Consider the following 16523-nt stretch of genomic DNA (forward strand, 5'->3'; position numbering starts at 1 on the left):
ATACATATGAACCATGGGGTCCCTATTTTAGACCAACTATAATGTAAACATTTTCAGAAATTGATCAAATAGCTGATCTTGTAGGTCGGCTATTTTAACCATATATATATATATATATAGGGTTTAAACAAACGAAATAATGCATTGTTTTTGGCTATTGATTTAATACAAAACATTTTTCAAAACATGACAATGTTAACCAGGAGTGGAGATCAAAACATACCCGTCTCTTCAAAGCCCAGCAAACAGTGAAGAGACAAGCCACACCTCAGCATGTATAAGCCTCCCCTGACCACACGGTGTCACTGTTTACTCTTTTGGGTGTACATGATATTGGAAAACATAGGAAACTACTTTGGTGAACTTCACATTAAATTTGAAAGTATTGCATATTTACATATCTGTTACATATGCAGTTAATACTTGGTCTGGGCTACTTTTGAACCAATAATTTCATCAATGGGGCGTGGCATGGAGGTGATCAGCCAGTGGCACTGTTGATGTGTTATGGAAGCCCAGGTTTGCTTTGATAACAGCCATAAATTAATTTGTAATGTTCAGTCTTATGTCTCACACCTTCCTCTTGACAATACAACCTAGATTCTCAGTTAAGCACAGTACCATACCATGGTCAGTACACCAGTTACTAGTAGTTTTGGCTCTGTGGGCAGGTGCCAAATCGAGCTGGAAAGGAAAATTAGCATCTCCATGATGCTTAATTGTCAACATACATTGACAATATACACAATCACATTACACAAATAACAGAATTGCTATTTTTAATTATAATAAGCCCAAGGCTCGGCCCGGTCGGTACCGGTCGGGTTCGGGCAGAGTTTGAAAACTTTACCTAGATGTAAGCACAAGTGAGAAGACCTACTGGGCATTTCTGCTCGTAGCGCGCCAACGACTGGCGCGCTACGAGCTTGTAGGTCTGCTATTTTTTTGAAAAATCGTGAAAATGCGGCACAGTTCTCAGTATTGTATGGTAGGACTGTCTATACTAGCTCTTAATCCAGAACAATTTACATTAAGCAAGCCACGTACTCTGAATAGCAGTATAATGTCCTCCCTTCTCTCCTCGCGGTTGCTGTACTTCGTGTGTTCTCAGCTCATCGTGCCTTTCTCCTCCTCTAAATGTGATCAATTGTATCTCAGATTTTGTCCAGGCTAACAGCCAGGTTTAACCTAATGCTGTGGACTTAACCTGCTCCGGACCAGGTTAACAGCCAGGTTTAACCTAATGCTGTGGACTTAACCTGCTCCGGACCAGGCTAACAGCCAGGTTTAACCTAATGCTGTGGACTTAACCTGCTCCGGACCAGGCTAACAGCCAGGTTTAACCTAATGCTGTGGACTTAACCTGCTCCGGACCAGGCTAACAGCCAGGTTTAACCTAATGCTGTGGACTTAACCTGCTCCGGATCAGGCTAACAGCCAGGTTTAACCTAATCCTGATGTCTTCACTGTTCATTAAGCAGTCAATCTGATCACAAACCAATGATGTTTTCCACACTTATTCAATTATTATGGGTTTATGTTGCCTTGTTTTAATCAGTCTGCATTAAAGGACTAATTTAAGCACTATATAAAATCAAATCAAAGTATATTTTGGCCTATATTATAGGCTGCACAGCATCATGACAGCTTGTGAGCTTGTAGATCAGCTACTTTTGGTGAATGTTCCCCAGAATAGGTTTGCTGTGGTGCAAGTGGTAAAGAAGAAATATATTATATTATATACAGTTCTTTTGCATATTTGAGGCAGGGAGGTGTCCGTCCTAAGAAGCGCCCAGCTGCTGCGCTTTCCAAGATCTCTCCTGCAGAAAAATGAAACAACATAAAACAACAAGCATGACAAAAGTGTGTGTGTATGTGTGTGTGTGTGTGTGTGTGTGTGTGTGTGTGTGTGTGTGTGTGTGTGTGTGTGTGTGTGTGTGTGTGTGTGTGTGTGTGTGTGTGTGTGTGTGTGTGTGTGTGTGTGTGTGTGTGTGTGTGGTAACTACATTAACGTTTACATTGTTAGTATTGATTGATTGAAGAATTTATTAACAGTTTGCAGAATTACAGTACATTTCAAGCACAAACTCAATACAAAGGCTGTTAACTGTGAGTGGACGACCCAATTAAGCATTACACTTGTTTCCAATAGGGTCCACCATGTTCAAATCATCAAAACATTTAGAGACGTACAAATAGACACTTCTATAGACAGAACAGGAATTCATCATAAAGGAGGTAAAAAGGGAAAAGAAACATATACAGTGAGGGAAAAAAGGGGTGGGCGGTGGGGGGGGTTCACGTTCAGCTCCGTTAATTTGTTTGTTTTCCTTGGAGGAGCTGCGTTGGGTCCCCAAGTCGGCTCCGTGGCCGTACCTTGAGTTGGCTGTGTGGCCGTGACCGTCTCTTGTGTTGTCCTTGCGTTGGGTCCCCAAGTCGGCTCAGTGGCCATACCTTGAGTTGGCTGTGTGGCCGCGACCGTCTCTTTGTTGTCCTTGCGTTCGTGTTTGAGGGATTCCGATTTTACAGGGGCCAGTTTCGAATTGCAGCCGTCCGTAGGTGCCCTTTGAGAGCGGTTTTGAAGGAGTCAAGGGATTCGCATGTCTTAATGACATTTGGTAGGGCGTTCCACATTTTGGTGGCATAGGAGCGAAAATAATTTAGTCCCTTGTTTGTGCCGAATCTGGGTTGTACATGGTTCGTTGCACTCCCTCTGGTGTTGTGGGTGTGGACTATCTAGACAGGTACATGGGTATCTTGGTGGTGTATCGAATCTTGTGGACCAGACCCATTGCAAGATGCTGTACTCTGTCGTCGACCCTAAGCCATTCCAGCCTGTCAAAGTGGGCAGGGGTGAGGTGGGTTCGGGGGGCGAGGTCAAGGAGGAGCCTGACCAGTTTGTTTTGGGAAGTCTGGAGCCTGGTTTTAAGGGCCTTTGAGGTGCTGTGGTACCAGGAGGTGCATGCATAGTCAAAGAAACCCTGTACAAGGGCTCCTGTTACGGTCTTCAAGGTGTTTTTGTTGACCAGTGAGGAGATCCTGTAAAGGAATCTTGTTCTATGGTTGACCTTTTTGATTACGTTGGTGGCCATTTTATCACCGGAAAGATTAGCCTCCAGGATGGAACCTAGGTAGGTAATTTCATCTTTACGTGTGATAACATTGTCACCCACTCTAACCAAGAAGCCATTTGCCTTGCTGAGATTACTATTAGAGCCAAAGAGAATGGATTCAGTTTTTCCCAGGTGTAAAGATAGTTTGTTATCAGCGAGCCAGGTGCAGATTCTACCGAGTTCAGAGCTGAGGGCATTTTCAACCTGCAGTTTGTTCCTGTCCGAGACTAGCAGTGCCGAGTCATCTGCGAACAGGAACAAGTTTCAGTCACAAGCTGAAGTCATGTCGTTTTTCACATTATTTCCCCCCTGCTTTCTGTCCAGGTTGTTCCAACAGCAGTGCACCGATCCCTAGCAAAGTTGATAGCTTGCATTACCTCTTATCAAACCTAAAAACCTTGAAGATGACGTCTGCCTTTTCTTTGCCCTTCTCTGCCCAGCTACTAAGATTCTGTGACGAAACTAGACCACAGTGACCGTCTGACCAGAACCCATATGGTGGAGGTGTTGTCCCAGGCCACACCCAAGCTGTCTGCCGTCCTACAGCAGGACCTGGACCACAGTGACCTGACCAGAACCCATATGGTGGAGGTGTTGTCCCAGGCCACACCCAAGCTGTCTGCCGTCCTACAGCAGGACCTGGACCACAGTGACCGTCTGACCAGTACCCATATGGTGGAGGTGTTGTCCCAGGCCACACCCAAGCTGTCTGCCGTCCTACAGCAGGACCTGGACCACAGTGACCTGACCAGAACCCATATGGTGGAGGTGTTGTCCCAGGCCACACCCAAGCTGTCTGCCGTCCTACAGCAGGACCTGGACCACAGTGACCGTCTGACCAGTACCCATATGGTGGAGGTGTTGTCCCAGGCCACACCCAAGCTGTCTGCCGTCCTACAGCAGGACCTGGACCACAGTGACCTGACCAGAACCCATATGGTGGAGGTGTTGTCCCAGGCCACACCCAAGCTGTTTGCTGTCCTACAGCAGGACCTCGCCGCCCCGCTCATCAACAGGGCGCGGGGCATAGTGCGGCTCGTATTGCGGCACATCAAGTTTATGTCGCTGGACCTGGACAACTTCTGGACTTCTTTGGGCGGGTGGCCGTGGGTGGGTGGGTGGCTGACCTGCTTTCAGTGGCTTTAGCAAAAGAATAGACGTCCATCTCAGACCTGGATCACATCCTTGTTACACGCGAGGAAAACGAGCAGGTCTACCTTATGTCAGTTCAGGTGGATCACCACCCATCAGGCACATTTCCTGCTGTCAAGGTGGTCTTACCGGTGTTCTGGGTGTAGTGGATGATGCGCGGTGTCTGGTTAGTGAGGGGCGTGTCCATGGACGTGGCCCCCTGGACCGTGGCGATGGGGGTGGATGGCCGATGGACCGTGGCGATGGACGGCGCGCTGCCAACGCAGTACGGGCCTGTGACAACAAGAAACGTCAGCCCTCCTCAAGCCACATGTCCCATCCCGTTCCGTTCCCTCAGGTCCAGCAACACCGGCCTCCTTGAGGTCCCCAAAAATATCAAGCGCAAAACCTGGGGCGACAGGGCCTTCTCTGTGGCTTTGGCCTTGCTGTAGAAGTTCCAGTTGTGCCGCAGGGACAGGCGCGCTGGCCGCAGACCTCATGGCCTGCATGGGGCTGGAGGTCATGGCCAGGCTCAACTCTTCCTTTAGCATACACCGGAGATTTGAAAACTACTGCTTTGAGTGCACATGTTCACTGCAAGTGATACAAGCTTATGTGCATTGCAGGTTTGCTGCCCCCAAAACCATGCACACAGATAATGTACTGCTGCTCATTCCACCATATTGATTTTATTTTATTTATTTATTTAGCACAGTATAAAAACAAAAGGGATATAGGAAGATATAGTAGAACATAAAAAAGGGGGGCAGGAAGCCCAGAGGGCTTATACAACAAAACATAAAAATAAAAAAATGATTTGAATACAATGCATATTATTTACAGATAACATGATTGCATAGTATAAAAAGTTCTAGAACAAAACAAAACTTGATTATCCGTAACACAATTATCGAAAATGGATTGTCAACATAGATGGCATATACGCTTCTATATAATGTAAAAATAATAACTTCATATCAGGGAATGACTTGGACTTGTAATCCTAGGGGCCCCATAGAAAACCATGAAATAATACTGCGACAGTCACTTGTTCAGTCCATGCCATATTGAAAAGATTGGCACAAAATAATCATGCAGTGTATGCCGTTGGAATTCCTAACCTGCCTGCTACGCTCCACAACAGATGCCTTCTATAAAATATGGGACCCATATTTACGATTTATTGGCCCTCAGTTAGCTACAACCTTGACCATAGGGTTCCTGGACAGAAGCGATACCACTAACCTTGGTGGATAGAATGTGACTGTGTTTTATATATGCATATCTTATTTTATTTCCTTTCATTTTCTCTGGGGAGTTGTTAACCCATGTACTATGTTTACTTGTTTTTGTATTGTATGGATACCTTACCACTTTTAAGAGCCTGCTCAGGGACTACAGATGTAAATTAGCTCATGGCTAACTGGCCCATTTACATGGATTGAAAAATGACGTGTTGATTAATGTGCATTGTCCCCGTTAAATAAATACATAAACAACCAACAGGAGTAGGCTTTGACGGAAATGTCAAGTTTAACTGTCTGCAACTCACTTTTCAGTCGTGTATATACACAGTATAAAACATTGTTTTTCTATTCTTTTCCCCTCTTTCCTTGAAGTGGCTGCTCCTCCGAAGTTGGGGAGTAAGCTGGTATGAGTGAAATGAGAACATACTCCAGTGTGAAAAGATACAGAGACAGTCAGTGTGCTCTGCTTGAAGGGGAGGGCACGTATGGTTTTTGAAAACCTGGTACACCTGGTTTTTGAAAACCTGGTACACCAGGTTTTCAAACATCAAATCAAACGACACTCAACACTGACGAGCTTGATGTGGCCAACTACTTGAATATCTTCTTTATTACTAACATATTTATGACACAAAAGCTGAAAGAGTTTCTGTTTCAATTTGCTTGAGGTTAACAACCTAAAACATGAACCAAAGTTGTCCTTTAACCTCAAACTAATGTAAAAATGTGTCTGAAAATGTGTTGGATGAGGGAAAAAATGTATCTGAATGTAGTTGTATTGCAATAATACGCATACCAGACTTCAAAGTATTCCGGCTTTGGTGCCTGGATTTCCTCTAGTGCCCACTCTTCTGAGGTCTGGTGCCCACTCTGATTTGGTGGCTACATTGGGTACCCATAGACTATAGTAAGTATTGTTCCTCTACATTGGGTACCCATAGACTATAGTAAGTATAGTTCCTCTACATTGGGTACCCATAGACTATAGTAAGTATAGTTCCTCTACATTGGGTACCCATAGACTATAGTAAGTATAGTTCCTCTTACATGTTTGAGAGAGGCTGGGTTGTTGTCCCTTTATTCCTAGTATATATGGAGTTCTGTGTCAAGCATTCCCAAATATGCAGTGTTGTGATGTCAGAACAGGCCAGCTCCATATATGGACCCTGAGCAGGGCGGTTCTGGACAACCGTGGGTCCGACCGACTCGACACCGGGCACTGAACTCCATGTGGGGGTGTGGAACGCGTGTGTCGAATTTGAAGTCGGTGGGGCGAACGGTTCTCTCGAGTTACGTGTTACAGCAGTACAGTACATACGTACAGAGACGTGATGCATGTATAGATAGATGTAGGTTCCATAGCCTATTTGGTTTAACTCACTTGAATCTATTAATCTCCATGTGAAGTCCAAGTTTGATGTTTTCTCAGCAGGTTGGTTTAGGTGGGGCATATTTCCCCTATTTGCCTGATGTAAAGGAGAACCAAGCAGCTTAGACCACCCACCACTGAAGGCATCACTTCTCTCCAGTCCAGAGGACTTCTACTTGTTCATAGCTTTTATCTGACTACAGCCTCTGTTTTATTATTTTCATCATGTACTGGTTTCAGGTTGGATGCTGTGGATACATACTCGCCTTGGCCAGCTTCTCAGGTACGTTTTATTTCACTATCTCTCCATTCCTTTTTGAACGGAGCACATGCAGTCACTTCATGTGTGTACATTATATTGGTATATAAATTAATAAATATATATTTAATTATTAATATTTTCAATAATATGCAATTATCATAGTGCTCCTGCATGCTTAGCCTACTTTGTTTAGTTTTTAGAAATGTCTTTTGACCACATAGTTAACTAAATGCAACGGTTTTGCATGTTAGTTCAGTCACAACACCAGCACTTCCCGGCCATCTGTTACTAAATGAGGAAGTCTCTTTTTGCACAAAAATTAGTGCAAAATAAGATGTACTATGAATGACTAGCGTAATTCTAATTCAGTAAATGATTTCTATTATAAATTAAATGTATATATAATTAAATATATACTGTATATATATTTGTATGTCTGCATGTATGTTTGTATTACATTGTGTTTTATGGTGTTTGAAACTCTGTTTATTGATATATTACTTGATTAAAACCATTGCAGCAGAGCAGCCAGAAACTTCCACTTGTCATTATAATTTCTTAAGAAATTACACATTATGAATGATACTGTACACATCGTAGCATTCTCCCCTAACTGGGATTATCCATTCATCATTCTTTCTGTCAATATCAAAGTCAAATTGGACTGTGACTATAAATATATGTTTTTTTACTTTTAGTAAAAGTGTTATTTCAGGCAACTCTGCTTTATTACATTTATTACACAATAGTTGATAGTTGAATAGAGAGAGAAATTCCTCCCTAAGAACCAAACTAGTGAAAATAGCAGATCTACAAGCACAACGAGCCGCTTCACAAGCAGTCATTTTCATTACTACTTAAATATTAGTCTTCTAATTTATGGAATTTCTTAGATTTTAATTTGATTTCTTCATGAAATTACTGAAAAAAACGAATTGAATTTGTTTTTAATTTATGAAAATGTTGCTTTTTGGGGAATGATTTTTGAAAAGGTAATAACAATTTAAAAACTAAATGTAGGAAACCAAATATAAATGGACCTGTAAAAATGTGTCCGAGTGAGTGTTTGGGAAACATAACATCCGTTACCTCAGACTCTTGCTGTCCCAGCAGTGGCCCTGAACCCAGATCTGCAGGTCAGCCAGAGGCCGCGCTTCTATGGGATCAAAACCAGCCGGACCGTGGTCATCCATTGCTTGTGCACGGAGCACAGCCTGCCAGTCCAGTGGTACAAAGCCTCTCGTTACAACATGGCACCCGCAGAGAGAAGGCAAGTGTTGACCGGACAGAGGGTCAGTATAATGGGAAAGACACCCAACAGGGCCGCCTCCATCATCCTGCAAAATGTGGACATAGAGGACAGCAGCGTCTATTTCTGTAAAATGAACAACACATGGGGACCAGGAACTGAGCTACAAGTTTTCAGTGAGTAGATTGATTGAATACTTTATTAGACAGAACTATGTATCAATGAATTAATATACATGACATGAAAAATAACAAAATTCAACATCACAAAATGTAGTGAGTGTGGAAGAAAAAAGAAGGGGTGTAAAGAGGCGATGGGGGGCAGTGATCAAAGGGATATTTCCTCTCCCTTTGGCCTGCTGAAAGGTGGATTTTTTTAAAGGATGCCAGCTATCTGCATTGTTTTAGGGAAGGGGTCAGGGCATTCCAGATTCCACACTTGGGTGGCAGACTGGCAGTGCTGTAGAAGGAGAATATACCCATATTGAATTATAAATATGTGTCGGGGAGACTGTGGCTCAAGAGGTAGAGCAGGTCGTCCAATGATCCATGGGTCGGCGGTTCGAATCCCAGCTCCTCCTGTCTACATGTCGAAGTGTCCTTGGGCAAGACACTGAACCCCAAATTGCTCCCGATGTGCTGGTTGGTACCTTGCATGGCCTCTGCCGCAATCGGTGTATGAATGTGTGTGTGAATGGGTGAATGCAATGCACAATCTATGTAAAGCGCCTTGGATAAAGGTGCTATATAAATGCACCATTTACCATTAAGTCACATATACAACTCTCTCTCTCTCTCTCTCTCTCTCTCATACTCATAGGACCCATTAACATTGACAATGCCGTCTACAGGAGTAAGATGAAATCTTCATTCAAGGTCTGATGTTGGCTATGTGTATTGCTGCTGCACTGATCCACAACCATCTGTTGGTGAGTAGAGAGCAGGACAAATTCAAAAAGAGTTGTCCATTTATCAAAATGACTTCTATGTACGTATATATATATACATCTACTGGCTCTGGCCTGGGTGGTTACATTTAAACGTGTAACTACAGTACTGTACATACTTTATTTATGTTGTCCAATGTATTTTTTTCGTACAGCTGAAAAAACAGGAAGCCATTTATGAGGAGCCTGAAATCGATCACATCTATGAGGTTTGTAAGAGTTGGCAGATTTTGCTATTATAAAAATGTAATTCTATAGATCATGAAATGTAATTTGACACTTACGCTAAGTTGTCTTACAAACAGGAAACATGGTTTATTCTCACAGCTGTGTGTACACACACACACACACACACACACACACACACACACACACACACACACACACACACACACACACACACACACACACACACACACACACCCCTCACTCCAGTGAGCACATCATAGCATAGTTTGTTTGTCTAGTGTTGCTGTTGCTTCCTGTTGCATTTGAACGATGTGTAGGTGATTTATTTCACTAAACAATACAATTGTCTATGGAGTAATAGGAGTATGGAGAAACAGAAAATGTAACCAGAATTTATTTAATGTTGTACATGTTGAAGTCATTATTGGGTAGCGGCTGCTTAAGACAACGGGAAGGGCCTCCTTGTGACCACAGACCGAGAATGGGTTCAAATGTGTTCTTCCTGTCTCTTTCTGGGAGCAGGGCCTGGCGATAGGGACATGTGGAGGAGATATTTACCAGGACCTCTCTGTGTACACTGAGCCCGAGGGAGCTGAGGCCTCATGGGAAAGGGACTGATCACTTCTCTAGAGCAGGTGTTCCCAAACTTTTTAGCCTGTGCCTTGACCCAAAAGAGAGATAAGATGTTTGCGGGACCCAAACTAGTGAAAATAGCAGATCAGCTATTTTCACTATTCTTAAACATTTGTTTTCTAATATGGAATTTCTTTGATTTCTTTAAGAAATTACTGGAAAGGGAATTGCAATTTGTTTTTAATTCATGATTTTTTTTCTTTTTCTTTTTTGGGAATGTTTCTTGAAAATGTTTTGAAATAATAATTAAAAACAATATTTAGGAAACAAAAAATAAGGGACCCATAAAAATGTGTCTGCGACCCACAGATGGGTCCCTACCCACTGTTTGGGAAGCAGTGTTCTAGAGGGCCATAAGGTTCTGCCACACTTATAAAAGAGCCGCGCACGTCTTAAGCTGTGCGCAGCTTATTTTCCGAGTTTTTAGACAGCTGGTGGATGGAAAAGAAGCTCCACCTCCGCGGACGACTTGCGCGACGGCCAGATTCCCGGAAACGCTCTCCTCCGCGCAAGTCGTCCGCGGAGGTGGAGCTTAATTTCCATCCACCAGCTGTCTAAAAACTCGGAAAATAAGCTGCGCACAGCTTAAGACGTGCGCGGCTGTCGACCGTTTTGCGCTTAGGTGTGGAAACACTGATACACAGACCACCTGGCTGCACCTGCACTTCACTGGATAGTGGAGCAAAAGGGACAAGATCACAGGCGGACAGAATTTGTCAGTTGAAGCCTGAAAACGATGCCATGAAGTGGAGTTTACACAGTTGCAGTTTGATTAACATAGTAGTGTGAAAAATACATATCTTTGCATTAATTTATTCTGGCATGTCAGAACTATGCAATTCATATATGAATGCAATACACTTGACATTATTTTCCTGACTTGATAACATTGGTGTCTAAAAATGAATCTGACTCATCATGAAGAACACAGACATTGCCATCATTGCTGTCCTCAGCAAAACGTCAGATGACATGGATATACCAAAGTCATGTTGCTTTGTGTGTACAGTTGCTTTGCTCCGTGGACCTGCATTTGATTTAACCTCTTTTGCTTTAACTGCAATAAAACCTATTTTGACCTCTGACCTCTTGATCATACTGTGAATAACATTGTGTAATATTGTTATTCAATAATATAACTATGCCATCAAAGCAAAGCAAAGTTCTTTGTTTACCCAGGGAAGTGGACTAAGCTCGAGATGCTTGTTTACAGCCACACCCTGCTCATAGAACATTTCATGGTAGGGGTTCAATGCCTTGCTCAAGGGCACTTCAGCGGTGGTAATTTTAACATGTCGGTCCGGGGATTCGAACTGGCGACCTTCAGGTATCAAGACCGCTCCGCAAACCATTCGGCCACCGCTGCCCACAAATTAAATCCAATTCTGCTATGACTTTGACACATAGTTGCCCTTAATTCAGCCACTCTGTAACTGTTACTCAACAGGGATTGAGAGGCATTTCATTTTCAACGGAAGCCAGCGACATGAAGCTACAAAGCTTGTAGCTGCTGCAAAAGATACAAAGCTACAAATAAGTTGAACCGCCTTCAAACTTAAGATACAAAGCGACAAATAAGCTGTGAATCTTTGTATCTTTGCATCTACCCGTGTGAACGCAGCCTTGCATTATGGGAAAACAATAAATTATTTTATATAAAAGGAATAGTATCAATCAATGCCTTTCATCTTGTTTTAATTGCTGTAACAGGTTACAATGAATAGCATATATAAATACGTATAAAAGATGTATTTCGTGTCATCAACATATGCATAAGATAACAAATACAAAAATAAATTATTTTACAAATATCTAGCATTATTCAACAAATAAATTATAAATGGACCAATAAATAAATAAATAAATAAATATAAAAAAATTAAATTAGATAATACATCAAATGGAGAGAAAGAGTTTTCAGTTTGCGATGAATGTGGCAGAAGCCAGAAGGTCAAGTCTCAGAAGGTGACTTCTGATCTCCTTCCTGATCAACTCCCAGGCCTCAGCGCTGTGACCCTGCAGACAGGAAATAGTGTTGAGCAGCCATTCACAAACCTTTTCATGTAAAAGACACCCAAATTAATATGTATTTGGCTTTGGACCCCAAACATTTTGAGTCAGGAACCCCTTATACAAGATTTAATTGTGTTGTTTCGATAATATTGTAGTGGAGTAAAAGTATAATATTTGCCTCTGAAATGTAGGCCTAGTAGAGTTGAAGTAAAAGTACTGAAATTGTACTAAGTTACTACATCACTGGGATTTAGAAGGTGCTTTTAGAATCGGCCTCTAATTTTGATACTACAGTATATGAACTCATTTAGCTGGGGAGTCCCTTGCAACCACCTCAAAGACCACAGGGGTTATTGCACTACAGCAAAAAAAAACTGATCTACAAGCTCACAGCGCATTGCATTGCAAAGCATGGTCAGCTTGCAGATCTGCTACTCCCGGCATTTTTTTTTTAAATCTTTTGAAAATGCTCACCTAGAATAATATACCTAAAATAGAGACTGCCAGGTTGAACGTGGTTTAATAAACAAAATGCTATGGCCTATGTGAAAGTGGTCAGGAGGTGCACGCACATCCCAGGCTAATTCAACGGGTGATCGAACAAAAATAACGAACTGCACTCGTCAGGAGTACTGAGTATACGTGACGAAGGCCACAGAGGCCGAAACGTTGCGTTTTTTAATTTTACCCACCTTGGTAAATAAAGTTTTTGGAGGAGCTTTCAAAACGGTGTGCAGACTTATTTTTTCTTTTGCAAGGCCTATTATGTGAACCCTCAATAAAGAGCCCAAATGGAGGTTATTCTTAGATTATTCTCACCATCTGCTCCAGGACATGGTGTGACAGCCTCTTGAAGTACAAGTGCACCTTCCTGCTCTTTTTCATCCGATTCACCATCTACAACAGAATAATACCATAATTGGTTATCGCATAAATCCAACCAACGTGTAATTAGTTATTCAGTTCATTCAAATAATAATACACTTAAATATATATATATATATATATATATATATATATATATATATATATATATATATATATATATATATATATATATATATATATATATACACACACACATACATACACCCTTAATTAAGACGCCCTGAGGGCGAGAAGCGACCTCGCCCTAAATGGCAAGGTCACTAGTAAACTGCGACTTCTGTACTGGCCATATATGTGAGCGTGTCTTGAGTGTACAGGGTTTGATGAGGTCAGATCAATAATTATATGGAATGTCAGAACAGGTCAGCTCCATATATGGAGATCTAAGGGTTTGATGAGGTTAGATCAACATATTGAATGAATTCTGTATTGGCCATATATGGAGCGTGTCACGAGGCGTGACTGATGGACTGACTGACGGGAGATGCAGGTCTTCATAGTAAACTGCGACCTACGTCGTAACAATTGTGGTATAATATCCTATTTTACATCTCTGCGGGATTTCACAAACAAGCACCTAGAATGTATTCAAAGACAATGTAGATCGGCTATTTTCAAGCATTATTGAAAGTATAAAACAGGTCAAACAATGCTTACACAGGAGCGTAGGCCCTCGCCCTGCTGGACTAAGACATTAACAAAGTCCTCCACCCTGCTGTCGTCCCAGGACACAGCGTCCAGGTCCTCCTCAAATAGCTCAGCCATCTCCTCTATAGTCTGCACAATGAAGGCAAGCTTGTCCTCTGGCTGTGAACAGAAAGAAACTGCTGATAAACCACTACACTACAGTAGAAGTAGGCCTATGTTATTACATTATGCATACTGAGAACATAACAATATTTTGTCTCTATAGCAGGTGACAATGCAATTGCTTTACTTTGTAGATTTGATTGATTAAATGATAAACATAGCCTAACGCCTACTATACTGCATTTCATTTATCAATTTATTTATGAGTAGTGGTTAGTTATTCATAGGTGATAGCACTATTAACTAATAATGAATACAGACAGAGAAATAATAACTATGTCCTTTATAACATTTACTAATGAACTATAACCTACATCAGCATACATACTGTATAGGTCTTAGGCATTTAGGCAGCCCCAGAAGAATAATTGTTCATCCAATCAATAATTAAATGGATCTAAACGACAACATACCTCCTCAGCAGGTGTGTTGTCATTTAGATCAGTAAACCGTGAATGCTTTATAATGGTATAGTAGTTATGCCGGCCAAATTGATAAGCTACTGCAGTAGTAGCCTACTATTAATGTTTATTAAGTACCAATTAAAACTGCTTACCGGTCCATTATAAAAACCTCACATATCCATAGTCTCAGAATGAAAAGGATGGAGATTATACCCCACGTTTCCCCATGTTTAAGAATTTAAGACATTTTATGACTCGGAACTTACCGATGCTTTAAATGCCCGAGTGTACAGGCCATGTGGGAAGGGAACTGCAGCAGAATCCTCCTCTGTAAAAGCTCCACCCTACGTTTGACACAAACATTTAGCATATTAGACAAATAGATAGATAGATAGATAGATAGATAGATAGATAGATAGATTCTTTATTTTTGTGTCATGTGCCCAAGGCGCCCAGCCCACATGGATTTATAGGACACACCATACAAATCATTGCGTCAGTATTGCATTGTGTACAAGAAACAGTTTTTCTTTTTCTTTTTTTTACACAAACAAAACATTCTGCCTTTTTTCCCACGCTTTGCATAAAAAACATACTAAAGCAAAAATACCTTTCCTAAAACAAAATTCCAGCTTTTCGTAGTCCTCTAACCAGAAAAAGACAGATGGTTGTCATTTTATAAAATAATACATGTCTTAATTCTTCATATAATGGGCAGTAAAACAAAAATATGAATTTAATTTTCAATTTCTTTCAAATCACACACTAGACACACTCTGTCCACTCTGACAACTAGTGAAAGATGTCAAAAGATAGTTTTCAGTCATCCTGTGAGTAACCAAAAGCCACTTACCAGCTTAGCCAGCAAAAGCAACGAGTTTTCACTGTACTGTCTGAATTTATGCTCCATCCATCTGCAACTTAGCGACATCCCATGGCTGCATACATTTAAACACAAGCAAAAAAATAATATCTTGGTGAACATTTTGAATGGTATGTTTATCCTTTGTAATAATAAACAAATACATTTGGTTTTCGAAGACCAGTTTACCATTAGCCATGTCTCTCAGTTCCATTTATACTTGAACAAATCGAATAAGGCTCACCTGTTTCACTTTCCGGACTTGACAGTGGTTGTAAACGGTTCAGAAAGCGGTCCACTGGTCTTGGAAAGTACAGTTGATAATTCTTATTTAGCTCGATGACCCTTAACAAATTAGTTATCTAAATGGAGAATTAACTTAGCTGTCAAACTCTGCTCTCCATGTGCCATCCATATTGAGACATTTCCCAAGTTTGTAGCCTACCAGTTGTTTGCTTTAGTAAAGATTAGCCTACTCAGAGCCCTAATGGGCTGTGCCAATGATTGAACTTCAGATATGCCCATGTTGTAAAACAGGTGTTGTCACAACATTTTTCAGGCCCTTTAGTTGAGAGAGACATGAAATGAAATACATGAAATTGTGTTGCAGATTAAACCTTTTCATAATAGACTTGACACAAGTTGAGAGCACGATCAGTGTTGTGTAAATAAAGGGTTCCAAAACTTTTCAGGACAAGATCCCTTAAAGAATTTTGAACTGGGGACCCCCACCCTGACAAGCACTAGTAGGCATTATATTTAGTTTTGACTGTTCCTCACTGCTCACACCGCCTCGCAGTGAGACGACCCCCCCCAAAATACACCAAAGCTGGCCGACCTACAAAGCTCACAGCACTGCAGCAAGCCTGTAGATCTATTTTGTGTTCCTGCCAGAATAGGGAAGTTCCTGTCAAGGATTTGGCAGACCACCTGTTGAAGACCGTTGTAAACCACAGAACACTAGGCTAGACTGCTTGAGTGTGTTACTAGTGTTTATATAAATACAGTACTTTTTGATCTGTGAAATTATATAGCAGTTACACCATACATAAACTCACATTGAGCTACAGTAATGATAGCAATTGCCAATAATCTGGCAGTGGCAACATAATGTCATAAGATTGACAGTGGCCTACAATGACTGTATGAGGCTGCTACTGAGAGCTCCAAGAAGCTCCAGTGCAAGCCACATGTTCGTCAGTGTTGGGGTCCCCACCTGCTCTGCAGTGCAATCTTATGTATAGATTCTGTTGTTTTGTACTGTGATATGGATTCCCCTGAGTCTGCAATAAAGATTGAATTGATACCATTCACTATCAGTAATATTAGTAAACTCCTTAAGGACAGATGATGAAACCTGTGTGAATGTAGACTTCAGACCCTTCAGGTGCAATGAAATCATTTCAA

At 41.5% G+C, this 16523-nt stretch overlaps 2 protein-coding genes across 2 annotated transcripts in view; both read right to left on the minus strand.

The window, feature by feature from the left end:
- Positions 1 to 16523, minus strand: part of LOC306914807 (kelch-like protein 24) — a gene marked incomplete at its 5' end in the record, with an annotated part of 245141 nt that overhangs the window by 155371 nt on the left and 73247 nt on the right. The gene's annotated exons all lie outside the window — the stretch shown is intronic.
- LOC306915833 (interferon a3-like) lies at positions 12057 to 15164 on the minus strand (the record flags this gene model as incomplete). The annotated part of the gene is made up of 5 exons (XM_079493472.1): positions 12057 to 12155; positions 12972 to 13049; positions 13698 to 13847; positions 14521 to 14598; positions 15108 to 15164. 5 exons carry the CDS (start codon positions 15162 to 15164, stop codon positions 12057 to 12059), a joined length of 462 nt encoding a protein of 153 aa, XP_079349598.1.

Source organism: Electrona antarctica (genome assembly GCF_951216825.1).
Source record: "Electrona antarctica genome assembly, chromosome: 22".
Taxonomy (NCBI): domain Eukaryota; kingdom Metazoa; phylum Chordata; class Actinopteri; order Myctophiformes; family Myctophidae; genus Electrona; species Electrona antarctica.